The sequence below is a fragment of the Chlorocebus sabaeus genome, chromosome 8 (genome assembly GCF_047675955.1).
Source record: "Chlorocebus sabaeus isolate Y175 chromosome 8, mChlSab1.0.hap1, whole genome shotgun sequence".
Taxonomy (NCBI): domain Eukaryota; kingdom Metazoa; phylum Chordata; class Mammalia; order Primates; family Cercopithecidae; genus Chlorocebus; species Chlorocebus sabaeus.
The window spans coordinates 23850770-23875071 of record NC_132911.1 but is presented as its reverse complement, the minus strand read 5'-3'; the positions used below and the strand labels follow the sequence as shown (position 1 = coordinate 23875071).

At 37.0% G+C, this 24302-nt stretch overlaps 1 protein-coding gene across 3 annotated transcripts in view; it reads right to left on the bottom strand.

Moving 5' to 3' along the window:
- ADAM28 (ADAM metallopeptidase domain 28) overlaps positions 1-12004 on the bottom strand; it is a 64968-nt gene extending 52964 nt beyond the window's left edge. Inside the window, exons 1-2 of one of the 3 annotated variants that reach the window (XR_012093667.1) lie at positions 11771-12004; positions 5535-5638 (exon numbers count right to left, since the gene is read on the bottom strand). Coding sequence is in view for 1 of the 3 variants with exons in the window: in XM_037983672.2 (XP_037839600.2) it covers positions 5535-5638; positions 11771-11819 (153 nt within the window). In the remaining 2 variants the exon portion in view is untranslated. The remainder of the gene's footprint in view (positions 1-5534; positions 5639-11770) is intronic. The other 2 variants (XM_037983672.2, XM_073018001.1) reach the window with 2 other exon arrangements.
- Positions 12005-24302: the final 12298 nt, after the last annotated feature.

Sequence of the window (24302 nt, the reverse complement as noted above, 5' to 3'; positions counted from 1 at the left end):
TATTTATTTCTGAGATGCTGTGGAAGCATTCAGTGCTTATTCCATTATATTCATCAGGCCTGATAATATATTCTCTTCTACTCTCTACAACCACAGGGAGCAGGAGAGAACTTGGAAATGTAACAGATGAAACTAAAAAAATAAAAGTTTTTCCTTTTGAAGAAACATTAAAAGGTTCTAATTATTTAGGTAGTTTTGTCTTCAATTATCTATGGTATTTATTTTAATAATCTTATTTCCTTTAGAGATAAAAATTAATGTGCTTTGCAAGTATTTATTTGGACCCACATGTATTAATGAAACAAGTATTTATGTTCCAGGACAAGGATTGGCAGATGAGGGTGAAGGAGGAGTAGAGACATGGCATACATATATTTAAAAAAAAAAAAAAAAATCCTTTAAAAAAGTTTACCTGGGCAGTTTGAAACTGGAAGTGAAGGTTACACTTGCTCTCATAGAAACACATGCACACACACACACTTGTGAACACACCATCACTACAGACACATTTCTTTTTAAAATCAGTAGCTAAGCTTTATAATACTGACTGTGACTGATGCACGATTTCAGGATAGGGACGTATTCGTGTATATAGGAATATGGCAAGTTGGCTTGACAAAGACTATAAGAGACACTAAATGTAGAGTCCCCTAAATGGGAGGGACTCTAAATGTAGAGAGAGTATTTTAAGTAGCAAGAAATCCATTAAGAAAAGCATAGAAGTAGAAACAAGCATATTATTAAGAAAAACCAAGGTTGACAGTTTATGTCAAAAAGAAGAATTTTAAAATAAAGGTTTATTAACTGGGACATGAAGCCACAAAAACTGAAAATTAGTCATAAGAAATGGAATATGATGGTCTACATAGGGCAGCACCATAACATAATACATAATCTCTCTCTGTCTCTCTCTCTCTTTTTTTTTTTTTTTTTTTTTTTTTGAGATGGAGTTTCACTCTTCTTGCCCGGGTTGGAGTGCAATGGCGTGATCTCAGCTCACTGCACGCTCTGCCTCCTGGGTTCCAACAAGTCTCCTGTCTCAGCCTCCTGAATAGTTGGAATTAGAGATGCCCACCACCACACCCAGCTAATTTTTTGTATTTTTAGTAGAGACGGGTTTCACAACGTTGGCCAGGTTGCTCGTGAACTCCTGACCTCAGGTGATCCACTCGCCTCAATCTCCCAAAGTGCTGGGATTACAGGCGGGAGCCAATACACCCAGCCCATAGCATAATCTTGAATAGGGAGTTAAAATTTGGATCCTTCCTTGCTTTTCATATACATTATTCCAAAATATTTGTATAAGTATTATTATGATCATCTCTATTTTAAGACAAGAAACCTAACATTTATGTTTGTCTAAATTTATACAGAGAGAATGGACAAAATTTACAGGTGAACACAAACTAATCCTCTGAATTCAGATCCTATATACTTGCACTGTGGATCAGGAAAATGTAAGGTTCATGTAGCCATTTAACCTAGTAATGGACTAGATAAGTAATATAAACACAATAAATATTAAGCACATTATATCAACCTCATCCACCTAGTCAATCATTGCAAAAATTAATATTTTTCATCTAGTATGAGCCAGTGACTAGTCTATGGCTTTTGTTAATCAAAATATATTATTCAAAGCTCAAATTTATTTTTTCAGTTGTGAGGAAATCATTTTACAGCTCTGATTAAGAACAGTTCACCTGTGTTTAAATTTTCCTCAAAATGTTCATTGAAAAAAGGGTGTTTGGTGTGTGTGCGTGCGTGCGTGTGTAACTAAATGTTGGCTTTTCTTGGAAGCGTTGTTTACTGTGAGTCAAAAACACATAAAGAGTAGATAATTAGTATAAATTTCCACAAGGACACAATTAATCACTGGTTTAGTAGCAAAAGGTTGATGACACAGAAAATACAGGTGAACCTGTGAAATTTGAGCTGATGGCTAACAAGAGAAGTAAAAGACCTCTTCAAGGAGAACACACACGACTGCTTAAGGAAATCAGAAAGGATGCAAACAAGTGGAAAAACATACCATGTTCATGGATACGAAGAATCAATACTGTGAAGATAGCCATACTACCCACAGTAATTTAGAGAATCAACGCTATTTCCCTTAAACTACCATTGACATCCTTCACAGAATTAGAAAAAATTACTTTAAAATTCATATGGAACCACAAAAGAGCCTGTATAGCCAAGACAATCTTAAGCAAAAAGAACAAAGCTGGAGGCATTATACTACCAGACTTCAAGGTATACTACAAGGCTACGGTAGCCAAAACAGCATGGTACTGGTACAAAACAGACACATAGACCAATGGAATTGAATAGAGAGGTCAGAAATAAGACCACACATCTATAATCCTCTGATCTTTGACAAACCTTACAAAAGCAAGCAATGGGAAAAAAATATTTCATATTTAATAAATGGTGCTGGGAGAACTGGCTAGCCACATGCAGAAAATTGAAACTGGACCCCTTCATTCCACCTTATACAAAAATTAACTCAAGATAGATTAAAAACTCAAATGTAAACCCTAGAAGAAAATCTAGGCAATACCATTCACGACATAAGCACAGGCAAAAATTTCACGACAAATTGTCAAAAGCAATTGCAACAAAAGCAAAAATTGACAAACAGGATCTAATAAAACTAAAGAACTTCTACATAGCAAAATAAATTATCATCAGAGTGAACAGACAACCTGCAGAATGAGAGAAATTTTTTACAATCTATCGATCTGAGAAAGGCCAAATATTCAGAATCTACAAGGAACTTAAATTTACAAGAAAAACAACCCTATTAAAAAGTGGGCAAAGGACATGAACAGACACTTCTCAAAAGAAGACATTCATGCAGCTAACAAACATATGAAAAAAGCTCAACATCACTGATCCTTAGAGAAATGCATATCAAAACCACAATGAGATACTGTCTCACGCCAGTTAGAATGGTGATTATTAAAAGTCAAGAAACAATAGATGCTGGCAAGGCTGTGAAGAAATAGGAACGCTTTGACGCTGTTGATGGGAATGTACATTAGTTCAATCATTGTGGAAGAGAGTGTGGCAATTCCTCAAAGACCTAGAACCAGAAATACCACTTGACCCAGCAATCCCATTACTGGGTATATACCCAAAGGAATATAAATCATTCTATTACAAAGATACACGCATGCACATGTTAACTGCAGTAGTACTATTCACAACAACAATGACGTGGAATCAGCCCAAATGCCCATCAGTGAGAGACTGGATACAGAAAATGTGGTACATATACACCATGGAATACTACGCAACCATAAAAAGGAACAGGATTGTGTCCTTTGCAGGCACATGAATGGAGTTGGAAGCCATTATCCACAGCGAACTAATGCAGGAACAGAAAACCAAACACTGCATGTTCTCACTTACAATTCAGAGCTGAACAATGAGAACACATGGACACAGGGAGGGGAACAACATACTCTGAGGTGTGGTAGGGGGCAGGGCAAGGGAAAGCATCAGGAGAAATAGCTAATGCATGCTGGGCTTAATACCTAGGTGATGAGTTCATTGATGCAGCAAACCACCATGGCACACATTTATCTATGGAACAAACCTGCATATCCTGCACATGTATACCAGAACTTAAAATAGAATTTTAAAAAAGATAAAAAGTTATTAGAAAAAATTCGGCTGATGAGTCTCTTATTTTTAACAGTAAATGATACAACAAACTGGTCAGTGTCTCAGGATTACAGACTGACTCTTAGACTTCAGTGTAACAGAACCTGAGCTACCTTCATGGCCAGAAAGCCTCTATTGATGCCACAGAGGCTCTCAGGAGAACATACAGACTCTCCCACGTGTTAAATCAATTTGGCTGCTTGGATAGGCAGCCACAAATAATACTAACACATAAAGTCGTCATTTGGAGTCAAACAGGTTTGAATCCAAGCTCTAAAACGTATAAGCTATGTGCTCCTAGGCAGGGTACTTAAACTTTCTGAGCCCCTACCTCTCCACTTAGAAATAAAATACTGTAAAAATACACTTATGTTATATGGTTGTTGAAAGGACTAAATATGAAGATATATTAAAAATCGTTATATTTTTTTCCAACTTTTATTTTAGATTCAGGGGATACCTGTGCCAGTTTGTTATACAGGTAAATCGCATGTCATGGGGATTTCGTGTACAGATTACTTTGTCACCCAGATAACAACCATAATGCACTACAGGAAAAAAGGTGTCTGACATTTTAAAGAAACTCTTAGAAGGCACTTGAAAGTCATATTGAAGGGGAATCCAATGCATTTGGGTTCCATCTGAACTTAGTGAAACCATTTGGTTAATAATTATTTTAGGAAATGGGGTCAAATACAGGTTCTGTTGTCATAAATTTGCTTTAGAAGAAATGCTATGGAAAATCACGTACAGTGAGGGAATATGTGCACCGAGTGTGCTGGATTTCAGAGTATTTCTGTAAACTATTATTTGTGTCCCATTTATCTGTATCTTCCTGGCTCCCAGAAGAAGACTTAAGAGTGCAGGTAATTATAACATTGTTATAATTGAATGAATCATCATGTTTTAGCTTTTCTTAGAATTAATAAATGTTTATTGAGTGAATGTTCACTGAGAATATGTTGTTTCATTTGCAGTAAGAAATGTACAAACATTAAAAAGAGTCTTCAGAAAAGACAGATAAATTTCATTTTAATGTGCGTGTATACATGCATTCGCCTGCTGTATTTTGTTTCCTATTTCTGTTTCAATTGTCATAGTTGTGTTTAGAAGGATGGATAGATAGAGAGATAGAGAGATAGATAGATAGAATCCAATTTTCTTTGGAAGTACATAGAATAAATCATCATAAAATATTAAATTTACGGCCAGGCCGTACCTCACGCCTGTAATCCCAGCACTTTGGGAGGCCGAGACGGGCGGATCACAAGGTCAGGAGATAGAGACTATCCTGGCTAACAGAGTGAAACCTCATCTCAACTAAAAATACAAAAAAATTAGCCGGGCGTGGTGGCAGGCCACTGTAGTCCCAGCTACTCAAGGCTGAGGCAGGAGAATGGCATGAACCCGGATGGTGGAGCTTGCAGTGAGCCGAGATTGCGCCACCGCACTCCAGCCTGGGCGACAGAGCGAGACTCCGTCTCAAAAAAATTTAACATTTGCTCTCTTTGTTACCTTGGACAGTTAGTTTCTTTCACTTCTTAGAAACTTGATTTGTAGAATGAGGTTAATAATATAACTTTGGGTTATAGTAAAGATTTTTTAAAACATCAAAAAGAAATACAATATAATCATTGTTATTTAACTCCAAGGTGTAATTGCCGAAAACATCACAAATTCCACTTGACACACACAGGCACACACACACACATGCGCATATATAAACACACACGTATAAATCTCTATCTCTCATCATAGATATATATATATATACACATGTATATATGTGTATACATATGTGTGTATATGTGTGTGTGTATATGTATATCTCAAATCAAGATTCTTTGATAAATCAAAAGCTGTACCTGTTGCTCTGGCTCTTTGACCTCTCTTTTATGTAGTGGATGAAGTCTTATAGGATAAACCACTTCATACTTCTTCACCCCAGGGAGTTCTTTTATAGCACTTACTGAGAAAAAAGAAAAAGACTTATCCAGGTAAAACTGAAGTAGGCTGGTCAGTAATGGCCATCCTTACTGCATTCCCAATGAACGATACCACACACAGAAGCCTGAAGTGACGAATGTCAGACTTATTAATGGGCTGACACCAGCAGAGAGCGACAACCTCAGAAGGCTACTCTTTCCTCTTAACGTTTTACTTTAACCTGTATCTTCAGATACGTCCCCCATTAAAAGTTTACAAGTGTTACTGTATTTAGAGAAAGTATTTCTTTTGGATTTTGCCACTTCTCATTATCTTTGATCCCTGCAGTGCAGGGAAATAGCAACAGCCCAGCCAAAAAACAAAAACAAAAAAATGAAGACAGAAGCGAAAGTAATCCTCTGAGAAGCTAATCAGTCCCAGAAAAATTGCATTAAAGCACTGGAAACCATACAAGGTTAGAAAAAAATAACTAATGTACACAATTTTAATTCTATTTTTCTTGGATTTGAAAACAGCAATGTTTTATACTAGTGAAATAAAATTATGTCACAGTAAGAAAAGGCTCCAATACTAGGTTCATAGAATGAGCTGGCAAAAGCAATGCAGAAAAACCTTCATGTTTTGCATACAAAACATTTAAAAAATGAAAATTAGAGAAGCAGATAATTCAAACAGAATCACTGGCCTGGAAGGACTTTTTTGAGCCTGCAAGTCATACTGAAAGAGAACTGAAAAGTGATTTGATCCAACCTGTCTGCATCTTAAATGCTCCTCTCTATGTTGTCTTTAGAAGTCTTTTTTTTTTTTTTTTTTTTTTTTTACTTTGTTGAGACAAGGTCTTACTCTGTCACCAAGCTGGAGTGCAGTGGCACAAACACGGCTCACTGCAGCCTCAACCTCCTGGGCTCAAGCCATCCTTCCACCTCAGCCTCCAGAGTAGCTGGGACTGCAGGTGTGCACCACCATGCCTGGCTATTTTTTTTTTTTTTTTTCTATTAGAGAAGAGGTCTCGCTATATTGCCCAGGCTGGTCTTGAACTCCCAGGCTGTAGCAGTTCTCCTGGCTTGGCCTCCCAAACTGCTGGGATTATAGGCATGAGCCACGGCACCCGGCCTGGAACTCATTTTAGAGAGAGATTCAATTTTGTCAAAGCTAACATTAGATTTTCTATTTTCTTTTTGATTTGCCCATGTGGTCTAGTCTCTGTTCTGCATGAGGTCAATAGACCTGCTCCTTAACTGCTAAAGGTGGCTACAGGCTTAACCAAAATAGCAGAATGGGGCCTAACTCTACAACTTTATAAGACTGGAACTGAGAAGGTTTTGTTCTCTTCTCTGAGTAAGGACTAGGAGGGTCTCTAAAGGTAATCCTAGCTCAGAGTACTCAAATCTTAAAGTTCTATGGTGAGATACATTTATGTTACTGTGGTTGATCTTTTAACAAACATAACTGAAGCACTTAAGTATTACTTACTGCTTACCTAGGAGGGCTGTGCTCTTACTCCAGTCATTGACCACAGAGCAAAACATTGTTTAAAGTTTTCTTCAGAAACTAAAGCATAAACTTTCAAAAACTAGTGTTATTATTGTTAATCATTTGAGAATGGCTTTATTTCATTTAATGACTGAAGAGTCACTTGTATTTAACTTTGAAGAACAGAAAAAAGGTTTAAACCAGCTAAGAACTCTTCGAGTCAAAAAGAGTGTTAAAGTAATGAACTATCTTTTCTCTCAGTGGCTTAAGAGTTACTCTAAAAAATATCAAAATTACTTAAAGGCATGGCACTGACAGTACCTTATTTTTTTATTTGGTTTGAGTCTTTAAATAGTTTGAAGAAAGGAGGCCGAATAAATGGTTTCTAAAGCTAGTTCAAGTGGTTTATGATTTATGCAAATAAATACAGAATCCCCTATAACCTCTTTGAAGAGTCAGTGATCATTAGGATAGCTGAATTCTGATCCATTGTGATAAAATAAGCCTCATTACATTGTCACACTTCAAGAACAACATCACGAGGTTCTTCAGTTCCTCATTTCTTGCTCTCACAGAGGTAATCCCTGGGCATCTTTGATTTCTATTAAATTAACTTTTGGTAAAGGAAAAGAATAACATCAATTATAAAAAATTTTTGAAACATAAGTTCGAAAACCTAAATAAATATTAAATTGATGATTCTTTTTCTGAGTTAAAATTTTTCTAATTATTGTAATTATTTTGAAACTGTAAGATGCCAAGAGGTAAGAAAATTACTCCTGCCAGAAATTAACTGATGGTATTGACACAATTCCCAGCTGCCTCCTTAATTTAGGGACACAAAACAAGCACACCATAAGGCACCAACATGCTGCCTGGTAGATTACAGTAGCTAATCAATGCGAGTAGTCTTGTTAAAGATAGTTAGCAAAGCCAAATTTCACCAATGTTGCAGCCAACACAAATCTTTTAAAATGCTATATTAGAACACACATGATTCTAACAGGAAATACTAGTCCAAGCTGCCTTCATGGAATAAAATAAAAGTTGTGTTCCTGATTTTTTGTATAAAAGCAGAAAATGAAGTGAGTTTCCTTCTCAACACCATTCAGAAATGGTGAGAAGGAAAACAGGCCCATCTAGCCAACACAAATTTTCTCTCACATGCACACTGACCTCCATGCTTCTGGTTAGTATCTGAATCCTAATGTTTCATGAAATCAGAAATTGCAAACTAGCTCTTAACTATGGGCTCAAAATATGTAAGTTAGTTATAAAATTTCTTACTAACTTTTTGGTGGATGAACCACTTCCAAATGGAAATCAAAGACAAAGCAAAGCAAAACAAAATCAACAACAACAACAAAAACCCACAGCATTTCTTTTAAAAGTCTTTGGCAACCTCTCAATCTCTGTTCAGTTTGAAGTGAATGGAATTCCAGCTCCTTCCAAACTCTTGCCACTCCATATATTCTCTAAAGAAACCAAATAGGATTTCTCTTAAAGGCTCTCATTTTCTGGAAACCTAAAAGTCCCTGAAATAATGAGATCTGGAATACAAGAAATTACACAGCCATTGTAGGGAGGTAACAGACTTAAATATTGTTTAGCTCATCCGCCTTCAAGTTTAATGGAGATGGTGCAGTCTCATCCCCACTGAATAACATCATGTTAATTATTTTGAAGCCTGAGGAACAAACACAACCAACTGCCATCCAGGGATTACACAAATCCAGGGTGTAACACAATATATTTCTATTAATTCATTTTAATACTTGCCTTCTCTCTCCCACAGAACTCACATGTTGGATTAGTCTTGAATAGCAAAACCAGATCAGGAAAAAGAAAACTGTTATTTTGGTTTAGATTGGATAATTATTTTTGACTGTTTTGAGTTTTAGAAAAACCAAAGCTCATTAACAACATTAATATGATCAACATTAGTCTGGATTGCTTCATTATTTGTTCATGTGTTTGGGGTCATTTTGGAAATGGGAACATTAGTATGTAATATCGACATTTTCATTTTTGTTCAAATGTGTTTGAAACTGTTCAAAGAAATGTCTTCTTTCCAAACTGAACACATCACATTAAATGCTGAATTAGGGTTTACACAAGGATATTGACTTACGTTCTCGGATTCTCTGTATCTCCTCAATCCATCTTGTGGTTTTAAACTTCATGCATTAAAAGTGAGTACAAACAAAAGGAAAAAAACTGCATTTCAATTAGGTCTATTATTTTGACTATTTTGATTAAATTGTATATATCCTTTTCAGTCTTCTAGTCACCTTATAAAGGCAAGGAATAACTGGTAGTTTGAAATAAAATAATTTCAAAATTGCTGTACCCCCAGGTATTCTACTGTAATAAGGTAAAGACCTTTCTCCTTTATTGATGCACTCATTTACATCTTCACCCCGCAAACACCTGTCACATCCTTTTAAATATTTGCTTTTCCTTTTTGTAGGATGAAATCCCGTAAGTCATTTTTTCTCAGGGGATTGTGAAGTTCACTACATACAACCGGCCTTATTTTACATCTCCTCCTTTTATGTCAGCCGTCTGGGAACTGGGCAGAAGTCGTGGTCAGAGGGGCATATATTTATTGCTTTGATGACAGGGGCAGAGAACAAAGAGGAAGAGGTGGGAAATGAAAATTGCTTTACTTCTTAGATTCTGACTAGAAAGGCCACCCAAATGGGAATCATAACAGGGATAGTTCAGTGGCAAAAAAAGACACCCTTAAAAAAATACAAGCTGGAAGTTAAAGGAGAGGTGGGGTCACACTTCTAGGCGTGAATCAGAGGAAGGTGTGTCTCTTGGTGCCATGTTGTACAGGCACCGTCAGGGCAGCAGAACCGATTGGTGTGCCCAATTGCGCAGAAGGGCTGTAATGTGCATGGGACCCAGTGTTAGCCATGCGAGTCTGTTAATGGATCCAGCTTGATCTTTTTTTTTTTTTTTTTTTTTTTTTTTTTTGAGACGGAGTCTCACTCTGTGGCCCAGACTGGAGTGCAGTGGCTGGATCTCAGCTCACTGCAAGCTCCGCCTCCTGGGTTTACGCCATTCTCCTGCCTCAGCCTCCCGAGGAGCTGGTACTACAGGCGCCCGCCACCACGCCCGGCTAATTTTTTGTATTTTTAGTAGAGACGGAGTTTCACCATGTTAGCCAGGATGGTCTCGATCTCCTGACCTCGTGATCTGCCCGTCTCGGCCTCCCAAAGTGCTGGGATTACAGGCTTGAGCCACCGCACCCGGCCCAGCTTGATCTTTATGCTCTTCAACAAAGCTAGTGCCCAAGCAGTTCTTGTATTTCAGCTAAGAGCCGGTTCCCGAAAAGCTGTTGGTGATAGCAGTCTTGGAGAATGGAGAGAAAAAATATTTCTATTAAGTTTGACTCAAAAAGTAGGAATTTCAGGTCAATATTAAATGCCTGACATCAGTTTTATTTTTTTTAATATTTCAGGTTCATTTTACCAAAAGAAAGCTGGTGTAACACGTTCACATCAGACAAAATAGATATCAAAGCAAAAGGCATTAGAGATGAAGAGGATCACTGCACAGTGGTAAAAGGTTCAGTTCAGATATAGGTACATATTAAAAGTGAGTGCAAACAAAAACATATAGAAGCAAAAATATACAGAAATGGAAAATAATCAGATAAGTAAAGATATTAGGTTAGATGAAATTTTTATAAGTCTTGAAAACAAATCAAAAACAAGTCAGAAGCAGGAAAATCATTTTTAGCAACAAAGTACTAAGAGGGTGCATGGACAAGGGAAAGTTTTCCCTCCCTAAGCCCCATACCTCTAGCTGATAATCTGTTCCCATCCCCAGGTCCCAGCAAACATTCTAAGACCCACAAACAGGTTTACTGGGGAGGAATTTGAGGCACTGCAGTTCATGTGCTGAGTTAAATAAGCTCTGGAAATAGAAATAAGCTGAAGAATCACGATACCCAATCTAATTTAACCAAAATCTAATTAGAGAATTTACCAGAAATTGAGAGACTTGCTAGACACAATTTCTTGTTGCGAAGGTAGTATTTTTCTCCTTTCAAATTTTTAAATGTTTGATATAACCAGCAAAATAAAAGTAAATTATCAAGTTAAGCTTAATAGCAATATTGTTTTGTTACGTAATATCATAATACCTTATAAATTTAAAAAAATAGTTAATTATTTCCAGTTAGTCACATTTATTATTACTAATAATGAATAAATACAAAAATATACACTCAAGCAGAAAGAGCCAAACTGGCTCCCATAATAATAGCAGGTATTTTCCTAAGCCTTGTACACAGTAATAGTCAAATCTGCCACATCTTTACCATTCTTTAAATGACAAGCTGGGTTTTATTAATTTCACTTTTTCAGCCAGAACTCATATTCATTATTTAAATTGTGCTGTATGAAATTGTCCCTTTTATTTCTATATATTATCAGATGAGATGCATACATATTGGTTCAAGACCTCTTGTTGCCTCTTTTTAACATTGTCTTTATATCACTCACAGCCCCCAAACAACAGGTTAAAACCAGCCCAACTAGTTAGTAAAATTGGTTGAGAAAAAAGAAAAAGAAAAAAGTCAAGATAGTTTATACAATAAAACTATTAGGAGATGATGAAAAGTTCGCTAATGCATTCAATAGAACCTGAAAAAGAGCTAAACATGTACCTGGAACAGGAGAGAGGAGGAGACTGACTGTCAGGAGACCTTGCAACATGCTGGATGATTCCAGGAGCACAGTGTCTGCTCTTCTCGCTCAGATGGGCACTGCTGGGTCTGTCCCTGCCTCCTCTCCAGCGAGACAGAATGAAACTCCCTGGTTCATTCTTGACTCTGATTCAGGAAGTGTTTACTAAAGGTGTTGCACAACCTTGAAGCTGTGGTCCTGCAACAATAGGACAGCAGGAGGAAGTGCTGGCTGCCTCCTGGCTCTAAGATTCCTTGATCTGAACTATTGTTTCGCTCTCCTTCTCCATATTCCCCACTCCAAAGTAGTCCATTTCTAACATATTACTATAGCCAGATAAGCTACAAGGAAACAGGCAATGCCATTAATGAGTCTTGAAAAATATGCCAGACATTGATTTACATTATAGATATATGGATACAATATATAAATATATATGTTTAAATATATTTTACATATGTATAATTGTAGGAAAAAGTTATTAATGTTATTTTTCCCCCACATACATAATGTGGTTATGTAAAGCAATTCCTAATTCAACCTAATTACTATATAGCATTCTCTTTTTCTTTATGTTCTATTCTCACAAAAGGGTACTCTCAGGAAGCTTTAACTATCCTGAAATAAGAATGTCTGACAATATAAGCACAGGAATTTTTAAATCCCTGGGGGCATTTGTATCATAACTGACAACAGGAGTGTGGAAAAAGGATTCAAGACCCAAATGATACAATTTTAGGATCTGTCACTGGTGGTAGTAAGGCTAAATTGGGCATGTCCAAAAATCATACTTATAACCAATAAAATAATATCAGTTGAACTGCTTATTAAGTTTTAGGTATTGATAGGGTTTGGTTGTGTCCCCACCCAAATCTCATCCTGAATTGTAGCTCCCATAATCCCCGTGTGTTGTGGGAGGGACCCAGTGGGAGATAATTGAATCAAAGGGCGGGCTTTTCCCACACTGCACTTGTGATAATGAATAAGTCTCATAAGATCCAATGATTTTATAAAGGGCAGTTCCCCTGCTCAGGCTCTCTCTGCCTGCCTCCATGTAAGATGTATCTTTGTTCCTCCTTCACCTTCTACCATGAGTGTGAGTCTTCCCCAGCCATGTTAAACTGTGAGTGCATGAAATCTCTTTTTCTTTATAAGTTACCCTGTCTCAGATATTTCTTCATAATAGTGTGAAAATGGACTAATACAGGTACTCTCCTAAATCTACTGTACTTGTTATTTTATTAGTCCTTATAATATGTATTATGCATTTACATTCATTTTGCAGGTGAAAAATTGAGGTTTTAAAGGCAAAATTCAAATGATTAAGACTCGGTTGTCCTCATTGTATAGATTAAGAAGATGAAGCAGATAAAGTCACCTATCCAGTAAGTGGTAGAAGTGGAATCTGAGCTATGTGTTATCTGGGCTCTTAGTCATATACTCTAATGCTTTCCCTTAGCTTAGCTGACTTATACTCCCAGTCTTATTTCTATTGATACGATTCTGGGAGAATAAAAATAACTATGAAATTCTTAAGGAATAGAAATAACACCGAGGACCAGTTATTACCACAAAATGTTGTCCTACTCCACTAAAATCACGCATCATTTTACAGATTCTGAAACACTTTCTCATACTACAGGGATTGCAGTGATGGTTGATATCTCCAAATGATCATAAAGTCATCAACTAAAAACCACAAGGGAATTTTTTAGTCTAGTTATTGAGCATTTTAACCATCAGGATTGTGATTCATGGATTTCTTGCCTTTTCAACCCAAGTTCCATTGCTTTATCTTTCCCAGGGAACATAAAGGACACTTCAACTTTTTAATCATTACATGTTTTTCCTCCATCAATTCAATGTAATTTTACTTAAAGCTATTATGTGTCAGACACTGAGATTGCAGTTAAAAAGACACAATCATGGCCAGGTGTGGTGGCTCATGCCTGTAATCCCAGCACTTTGGGAGGCTGAGGCTGACGGATTACCTGAGATCAGAATTTGAGACCAGCCTGCCCGACATGGTGAAACCCCACCTCTACTAAAAATTAAAAAATCAGCTGGGTGTGGTGGCAGGCACCTGTAATCCAGTTACTCAGGAGGCTGAGGTAGGAGAATTGACTGATTGCTTGAACCTAGGAGGCACAGGCTGCAGTGAGCTGAGATTGCACCACCACACTCCAGCCTGGGCAACAGAGCAAGACACTGTCTCAAACAAACAAAAAACACAATCACTTTCATTGAGATGTTCACAATCTGAGAAAAGTTCAATTACTATAAAATTGCACAAAGTGAGTACCACCTATAAATGATCACAATATCACAAGGTGTTTAGTGTTACAATAGATTTATCAATAGAAATCAGAGGTCTACACCAAACAGGGCAGGGAGTGCATTCTGGAGGCAGGAGTCCTGGGAAAAGGACTCCCTATTTCATAAATGGTGCTGGGACAGCTTGCTAGCCATATGCAGAAGAATAAATCTGGACTGCTACCTTACACCATATACAAAAATTAACTCAAGATGGATTAAAGATTTAAACGTAAGACCTCAAACTATGACAATCCTAGAAGAAAACCTAGGAAATGACATTCTGGACATTGGCCCTAGGAAACAAGTTATGACTTAAGTCCTCAAAAGCAATTGTAATGAAAACAAAAATGGACAAGTGGGACCTAATTAAATTAAAGAGCTTCTGTACAGCAAAAAAAAAATACTATCAGCAGAGCAAACCAACAACCTGCATAACGGGTGAAAATATGAGCAAACTACACTGCTGACAAAAGTCTAATATCCAGAATCTATAAGGAACTTAAACAATTGAACAAGCAAGAAACAAATAGCCTCATTGAAAAAATGAGCAAAAGGCCAGGTGCAGTGGTTCATGCCTGTAATCCTAGCACTCTGGGAGGCCGAGGTGGGTGGATCACCTGAAGTCAGAGGTTTGAGACCAGCCTGGCCAACATGGTGAAACCTCATATCTATTAAAAATACAAAAATTAGCCACGTGTGGTAGGCACCTGTAGTCCCAGCTACTTGGGAGGCTGAGGCAGGAGAATCACTTGAACCCAGAGGAGGAGGTTGCAGTGAACCAAGATTGCACCACTGCACTCCTGCCTGGGTCACAGAGCAAGACTCTGTCTCAAAACAAACAAAAAAGTCAAATGAGCAGACACTTCTCCAAAGAAGATATACAAGCAGTTAACAAACATGTGAAAAAGTGCCCAACATAATTATCAGACTACAAATTTTAAAAAATGAGATACCATCTCACACCAGCCAAAATTGCTATTATTAAAAAGTCAAAAAATAACGAACGCTGGTGAGGCTGCAGAGAAAAGGAAACACTCAGACAATGTTGGTAGGAATGTAAATTAGTTCAGCCAGTCTGGAAAGCAGTTTGGAGATTTCTCAAAGAAATTAGAATAGAACTATCATTTGACCCAACAATCCCTTTACTGGTTATATGGCCAAAAGAATAATTATTCTACCAAGAAGACACATGCACTCGTATGTTCATCATAGTACTATCCACAAGAGCAATGACATGGAATAAAGCTAGGTGCCCATCAATGGTGGAATGGATAAATGTGTTACATACATACCATGGAATACTATGCAGCTACCAGAAAGAATTAAATTGTGTTCTTGGCAGCAACATGGATTACCTAGAGGCCATTATCCTAAACGAATTAATGCAGAAGGAGAAAATCAAATACTGCACGTTCTCAATTATACATGGGAGCTAAACGTTGGGTACTCACAGACATAAAGATGATAATAATAGGCACTGGGGACTGCTGGAGAAGGGAGGGAAGAGGGGAAAGGGCTGAAAACCTAGCTATTGGATACCATGCTGAGTACCCAGGTGGTGGGATTATTTGTATCCCAAACCTCAGCATCACACAATATATCCATGTAACAAATGGATATGTACCTCCTTGAATCTAAAATAAAAGTTGGAAAAAAAGAATTAATTATGAGAATAAGTAAGGACGATATATTATAGCACATTAGTTTATGGCTGGTAGTGTTTGGAACTGTTGGAGCAAAGAATGCCTGGGAGAATGGGAAGATACCCTGCTAAGTGTTAAGAGTTCATGCTTGACTTTGACCCTTTGGTGAATGGGCACCACTGATGGGATCGAATGAGAAAGAGTATAACTTTCCTGCTTGCCTCTTGAGGAGGGGAGTGCACTGGAAATGGTGAATGATGACAGTCTGCACGCTGATCCACGTGGAATTTTAAATTGGCACTTGTTCTTCACGTCTTTTCAATTCTCTTGTAGTCGTTACATGCCTTTGATCACAGTTTGTTCCAGTTATCATTCTCATAATTTTTTATCATTCTTCATAGCCCAGAATTAAATTTATAATTCCCTTTACTGTCAAAGAATTTATACCAATCTCTAAATGAATTTTATTTTCTGCTTCCCTGGTTATTTCATCAAAGATGTATTAAGCATAAAAGTCAAATTTGGACAGTCAGTTTAATTTTCCCCTTTGTTTCTTTGGGATAAATACAGCATTATCGTTGACATCTTTAAGTGTCATGGCTTGTCAAACTCTCTGCCAGAATATAAAATATAAATGGCAGAAAGAAGAACCACATGAGTGAAAAAACATATAATACATGAAGAGGAGTACAGTAGAATGAGAAAAAAGCATAAGATAGCACTCAAAACCTGTGCTAAACCATTTAACAATGTTCTATATGTGTATAATAAATTATACACAGAAATAATGCATGTATATATACGTATCATTACTATTGACTGATTACACACACGCGCACAGTCATGGATCACTTAATGGGGATACAGTCTGAGAAATGTGTCATTAGATGATTTCGTTGGTTTGTGTTACAGTATACTTATACAAACCTAGATGTTATAGACTACCACATACCTAGGCTGTATGGTGTAGCCTATTCCTCCTAGGCTACAAACTTGTATAGCATGTTACAGTACTGTATACTGTAGGCAGTTGTAATACAATGGTAAGTATCACAAAACTAAATAATATCTAAGTGTAGAAATGATATACAATATTGTAATCTTATAGGACCACATCATATGTGCAATCCATCAATGACTGAAATGTCATTTACGTGGTACATAACTATATATATTTATGTGTGTATATATACACACACATAAATATACACACATATGCACACATAAATATATATAAACCCTCTTTTTTTTTTGAGATGGTGTCGCTCTGTTGCCCAGGCTGGAGTGCATTGGCGTGATCTCAGCTCACTGTAACCTCTGCCTCCTGGATTAAACCCTCTTTCTATTATATACAGGTATGTGCCACATAAATGACATTTCAGTCATCAATGGATTGCCCGTATGATGGTGGTCCATCACCACATATAATTGTATGTGTATATATATGTGTGTATAAAAATATAAATATATTTAGGATAGTGTTTCAGAAAGAAATAATACTACAAGGTATGAGTGCTGCAAAAAGAAGTATGGAATGGTGTAAAATCAGATTTAAATTTTAGAACAATTACATTGGCAGCGGTGTAGAGAATGACTCTAAAGCCTGATTAGATCAGAGAACAGAAACCAGTTGTAAGTGAAAATGAAAGAAAGCAGGAGTCTGAATTTAAGTAGAAACAATAGAGATGGAAAGAAGGGGAGAGGTTTGAGAAATATTTATTAAGTATATTGGAGAGATACAGTTATTAATTAGATATGGGGGTGCTAAAATAAAAAAGGGTTTATTCATTAAATATGTAGTGTCTACTATGTGCCAACTACTGGAATAGGTTTTAGGGATTAGGCTTTGAACACAGAGATCAAAATGTATACCTGCTTGAAGATGAGAATCTAATTGGAATGGGAACGTGAGCAAAATCAATGCTAGGAAAAAAATAAAACTAGGTGACAAGTTCTGAACAAACATCCATTGCTCATTCCCACTGTTTCCTGCCATGGGAAGACTACCCAGTAGCATAACCTCCTAGCCCCTTTCTGACCCTTGCCTTATATTGCCAAGGCAAGTAGAGGGACCCATCTACCTGGCTTCTTCCTCTTCTCCTTCTCTTGGGAGCACATGTGTGTTCTGCTTCTCCATCCTTAAGTGTCCAGGGGCACAGTGAAGAGCTGTCCTCGTGTGGAACAGAGCCAGCCCCGTGAACTTCCTGGGAAAGGTAGATAAGCCCACTGAATTCTGGGGACCAGTGCTAGCAAACATGCTAGTCCAAAGTTATAAACCACATTTTGGTCGTATCCAGCATTAACAATTACAAGGGGGATGTTTTAATCTTTATTTTCCTTGCCTGCTTTCTCAGATGCCTCAGAGATATAGTGAAGAAGATGAATATTTTTAATTGCTTTATCTTAAAGACCAACAAGAAGGGGTAGGAAGGAAGGAGAGTTGGGGCTACTTATTCCTCTTTTGGGAGGTAACAGATGTTGTGGGCTCTAAATGATGAGAACCGAAACATGAAAAAACATGAGGGAAGAGCATTTCAGGTAGAGGGAACAGAAAATGCAAAAGGTTGTGGCTGAAGCACACTCAACATGTCCAAGAACAAAAAGCAAATCCAGGTGACTGGAGCGACTGAAGAAGAGTCAGTGGGAGATGTGGGGAAAGGGAGTAAGAATGTTGAGCCTGAAAGTGGCTTATTTCAAGTGCAATGGAACGCCATTGGTGGAACTTCAGCACATTTCTAAAATTTATCCACAGAGACAGAAATACAGAGTGGAAGAAGAGAGACCAATTCAGAAGCTGCTAAAACACATCCAAAAAACAATGGGTCAGTGAGGTAGCAGTGAAAATGGAGGTCAGTGCTCAGGTTAGGGACATATTTAGGCAGTAGAGATGCCAACGTTTGCTTATGGCTTGATTCCCTGATCTTTGTGTAGGAATCTGAGTTAGATAATTGCCTTTTTCCTTTAGAGTGGAGATTCACACAAGAGAGCAGGTAAGGGGAAAAAATGCGTAAGTTTAGTTTGGGACATGTTACATTCAGGCAGAATATTCATTAATTAATTAGAAAAAAACATGTTTGGAATTCAGGATGGAGATCTATTTTTAAAAATAGATATCATGAACATAATTGTAATGCTGTGTTCTCTGTATATTATATTCAAGAGCTTAAAATACTTTGAATAGTAATTACTAACCATCAATTTATATGAATGAGAAACTGTCTTTTTTAAATTTAAGTTCCAGGGTACGTGTGCAGGATGTGCATGTTTGTTACATAGGTAAATGTGTGCCATGGTGGTCTGCTGCACCTATCAACCCATCACCTAGGTATTAAGTCCCACAGCCCCACATGCATTAGCTATTTATCCTGATGCTCTCCCTCCCTGTCCCCCCTGACAGGCTCCAGTGTGTGTTGTTCACCTCCCTGTGCCTATGTGTTCTCATTGTTTAGCTCCCACTTATGAGTGAGAACATGCAGTGCTTGGTTCTCTGTTCCTGTGTTAGTTTGCTGAGGATAATGGCTTCCAGCTCCATCCATTTCCCTGCAAAGGACATGATCTCATTCCTTTTTATGGCTGCATAGTATTCATTGGTGTATATGTCCCACATTTTCTTTATCCAGTCTACTATTAATGGCCATTTGGGTTGATTCCATGTTTTTGCTGTTGTGAATAGTGCTGTAATAAACATACACATATCTGTATCTTTATAATAGAATGAGTTACATTCCTTTCGGTATATGCCCAGTAATGGGATTGCTGGATCAAATGGTATTTCTGGTTCAAGATCTTTGAGAAATTGCCTCACTGTCTTCCACAATTGTTGAACTAATTTACATTCCCACCGACAGTATAAAAGCGTTCCTATTTCTCCACAGCCTCACCAGCATCTGCTGCTTTTTGACATCTTAATAATTTCCAGTCTAACTAGCATGAGATAGTATCTCATTGTGGTTTTGATTTGCATTTCTCTAATGAACAGTGATGTTGAGACTTTTTACATATTTGTTGGCAACATAAGTTTCTCCTTTTGAGAGGTGTTGGTTCATGTCTTTTGCCCAATTTTAATTGGCTTGCTTATTTTTTTCTTGTGAATTTAAGTTCCTTGTAGATTCTGGATATTAGAACTTTGTCAGATAAGCTGCAAAATTTTTATCCCATTGTATAGGTTGTCTGTTCACTCTGATGATAGTTTCTTTTGCTGTGCAGAAGCACTTTGATTAGGTCCCATTTGTCAATTTTTGCTTTTGTTGACGTTGCTTTTGATGTTTTTCTCATGAAATCTTTTTCCATGCCTATGTCCTGAATGGTATTGCCTAGATTTTCTTCTAGGGCTTTTATAGTTTTGGGTTTTACATTTAAGTATTTAATCCATCCTGAGTTAATTTTTGTATAAGATGTAAAGAAGGGGTCCAGTTTAAATGTTCTGCATATGGCTAGACAGTTTTCCCAGCACCATTTATTAAATAGGGACACCTTTCCCATTGTTCATTTTTGTCAGATTTGTTGAAGATTGGATGGTTGTAGATGTGTGATCTTATTTCTGAGATCTCTATTCTGTTCTGTTGGTCTATGTGTCTGTTTTGGTACCAGTACCATGCTGTTTTGGTTACTGCAGCCTTGTAGTATAGTTTGAAGTCATTTAGTATGATGTCTCCAGCTTTATTCTTTTTACATAGGATTGTCTTGGCTGTGTGGGCTCTCTTTTGGTTCTATATGAATTTTAAAGTAGTTTTTTCTAATTCTGTGAAGAATGTCAATGGTAGTTTAATGGGAATAGCAATGAATTTATAAATTACTTTGGGCAATATGGCCATTTTCATTATATTGATTCTTCCTATCTACAAGCATGGAATGTTTTTCCATTTGTTTGTGTCCTCTATCATTTCCTCTGAACTACAAGTACTAGTTTGTCCTTGAAGAAGTCCTTTACATCCCTTGTTAATGGTATTTCTAGGTATTTTATTCTCTTTGTAGCAATTGTGAATGGAAGTTCATACGTGATTTGGCACTCTGCTTGCCTATCATTGGTGTATAGGAATGCTTGTAAATTTTGCACATGTACTCTGTATCCTGAGACTTTGCTGAAGTTGCTTATCAGCTTAAGAAACTTTTTGGCTGAGATGATGGGGTTTTCTAGATACAGGATCATGTCATCTGCAAACAGAGACAGTTTGACTTCCTCTTTTCCTATTCGAATACCCTTTATTTCTTTCTCTTGCCTGATTGCCCTGGCTAGAACATCCAATACTATATTGAATAGGAGTGGTGAGAGAGGGCATCCTTGCCTTGTACCAGTTTTCAAAGGGAATGCTTCCAGTTTTTGCCCATTCAGTGATACCGCCTGTGGGTTTTTCATAAATGGCTCTTATTATTTTGAGATATATTCCATTAATACATAGTTTATTGAAAGTTTTTAACATGAAGGGATGTTGAATTTTATCAAAGGCTTTTTCTGAATTTATTGAGATAATCGTGGGTTTTGTCATTAGTTCTGTTTATGTGATGAATTATGTTTACTGATTTGCATATGTTGAACCAGACTTGCATCCCAGGGATGAAGCCAACTTAATCGTGGTGGATAAGCTTTTTGATATGCTGCTGGATTCGGTTTGCCGGTGTTTTATTGAGGATTTTTGTGTCGATGTTCATCAGGGATATTGGCCTGAAGTTTTCTTTTCTTGTTATATCTCTGCCAGGTTTTGGTATCAGGATGATGCTGGCCTCATAAAATGAGTTAGGGAGAAGTCCCTCCTTTTCAATAATTTGGAATAGTTTCAGAAGGAATGGTACCAGCTCCTCTTTGTGCCCCTGGTAGAATTCAGCTATAAATCTATCTGGTCCTGGGCTTTTTTGGTTGGTAAGCTATTTATTACTACCTCAATTTCAGACCTTGTTATCGGTCTATTCAGGGATTTGACTTCTTCCTGGTTTAGTCTTCATAGGATGTATGTGTCCAGGAATTTATCCATTTTTTCTTGATTTTCTAGTTTATCGCATACAGTTGTTTATAGTATTCTCTGATGGTTGTTTGTATTTCTGTGGGGACAGTGGTGATATCCTTTTTATCATCTTTTATTGTGTCTATTTGATTCTTCTCTCTTTTCTTCCTCATTATTCTAGCTCGCGTTCTACAGATTTTATTTATTTTTTTTTTTTTCAAAAAACCAACTCCTAGATTCATTGAATTTTTGAAGTGTTTTTTGTGTCTCTATCTCCTTCAGTTCTGCTCTGATCTTAGTTATTTCTTACCTTCTGGTAGCTTTCGGATTTGTTTGCTTCCTTCTCTAGTTCTTTTAGTTGTTATGTCAGGATGTCAATTTGAGCTCTTTCTAGCTTTCTGATGTTGGCATTTCATGCTTTAAATTTCCTCTTAACACTGTTTTAGCTGCATCACAGAAATTTTGGTATACTGTCTCTTTATTCTCATTGGTTTCAAAGAACTTCTTGATTTCTGCCTTATTTTCATTATTTACCCAGGAGTTATTCAGGAGCAGGTTGTTCAATATCCATGTAGTCCTGTGGTTTTGAGTGGGAGAAACAGTCTCTTGAACTCCACACAAGGGGATTTACTACTGAGGCTCTAGAAGGACTTCACTGTAACTCTCTTTCACTCCCAGAAACAAAATAGCTATGCTCCCAGGTGCTCTATTCACTTAGGGGAGAAGAAGGGCTGTACATGTGAAAGATTGTGTCTTTTCCAAAGAACTTCACAAACACCTCTTTTCAGCCCAGAGTTTTCCCTTCTTTCTGCTTGCCAGTTGGATTATTTCAAAGAAGGCCATGTAGCAAGAAGAGTAAATGGTTTTTTTAATTGAAGGCTGAGAATGAGAGAAAAAGGATGGCACCTACTGAGCCCCAGCCTCAGGTCAGGGGGTGCACAGTCTTGGTAAGGGGAAAAGAAGACAGGATCATATGTTCACTGGGCAGCTGGAATGTGCCAGATGGTTTATATTAGCACATATCAATCTTCACCATAACGCTGAGAAGGAAATATCATGGAAATATCAAAGACAATAGATATTTTCTGATCACGTGTGACAAATTTTGGGGCGACTGGGTGTGGGATCTTCAACATATGTTTTTATTCAGTTAAAACATTAGTGACTAGCAGCTGTGTTCTTACGATTGCTCCTGGAATGGACAGAAAAGTACCACTCCTTAACCCAAAGGCAGACCACAGTCATGTAGTGCCAAGGCACTGTATTTGTTTCCCAGTACCTAGAAATGACCTGCACAGAATTGGCACTGAGTGAATGCTTTGGTGATGCTTTTAAGACATGTTTGGTGGGGTTTCAGGAAATTGGACTTTAACATGACTGACCACATTCCTTCTATCTGCTCACTACATATATTGTATATGTGCTGAAAATGTGTCTGATTTCTTCCATACGTCTGTTGAATTTAGCAAAACAGATAAAAGTGCAAACTTAGAGTTGCACAGTAACCTCTAAGAGAAAAATAGGCTGGTCAGTGTCAAATATAAGATTTTAAAATATTTTCTTATATATTAAACAAATACTTCCAACCATTGAGAATTATTCTAAAGAAATTGTCTGAAATGTAGAATGTATCAAGATATTAATTATATTGTTGAAACAGGATAAAAGCAAAATTAAATGTCCCAAAATAAGAACATGGGTACGTAAATGTTTCATGCTTGTTTGCTCAATAAAATACTGAACCATAATGTAAAATTAGCATTATAATGAATTTTTATATTATAGAAAATGTTTACCTTATACTGTTAGGGTAAAAATGAAGCAATACGGTTATATAAAAAATGATCAAAACTAAATAAAAACATCAAGAATTCATTAAGAATAAAAACCAAAAACAGAAAAAGAAATCCAAAATATTTAGAGACGTGTGCGTGTGTGTGTGGTAAGAAGATAAGTATTTTTATCTCCTCTCTTTCTGTATTTCTTAATTTTTAAGCAGTGGTTGGTATCACTTTTACAACTTAACAATTATGTAAAAATAAGCATGAAAAGTCAATATTTTCCAAATTTAATAAAACAAGCTTTTTCTCCCCTAAACCAAGATTCTTTTAAAGATATATGTGTTATTCATCATTAAATCCCCAAGACCCCAATACAGTGATTAGAAAACAGTAGCTACTAAATATTTGCATACTAAATTCATAATTGAAAGAGGATCACCCTTCAAAAACAAGCAGAGCCTCAGAACCACAAGTCATGAACTGCTGAGTCTTAGAAGAGGAGGGGGAGAAAAAAGCTATTAGGGTTTCGTATTCTAACTTGCCATGTTCCCAACTGTGGTAAGTAGATAGTGTTGCACAAAGAAAAGAAAGCTATTTGCTTTTGAGATTAGTAAATACATTTCCACAAATGAAAGCCAAGAGATTTTGTTATCACCTTTCAGGTACTATATTTACATAAGTTTCTACCCTTTTGCTTAGGTTGCTATTTTATAATTAGTTAATAACCTCTCAGGCCCTGAATTACTAGCTGTGTATTTAAGACATGCTACATGCTATTAGAGCCTTTGTAACATGAAACAGCCCATCCTCTCATCATACAATATCTAAGTTTTA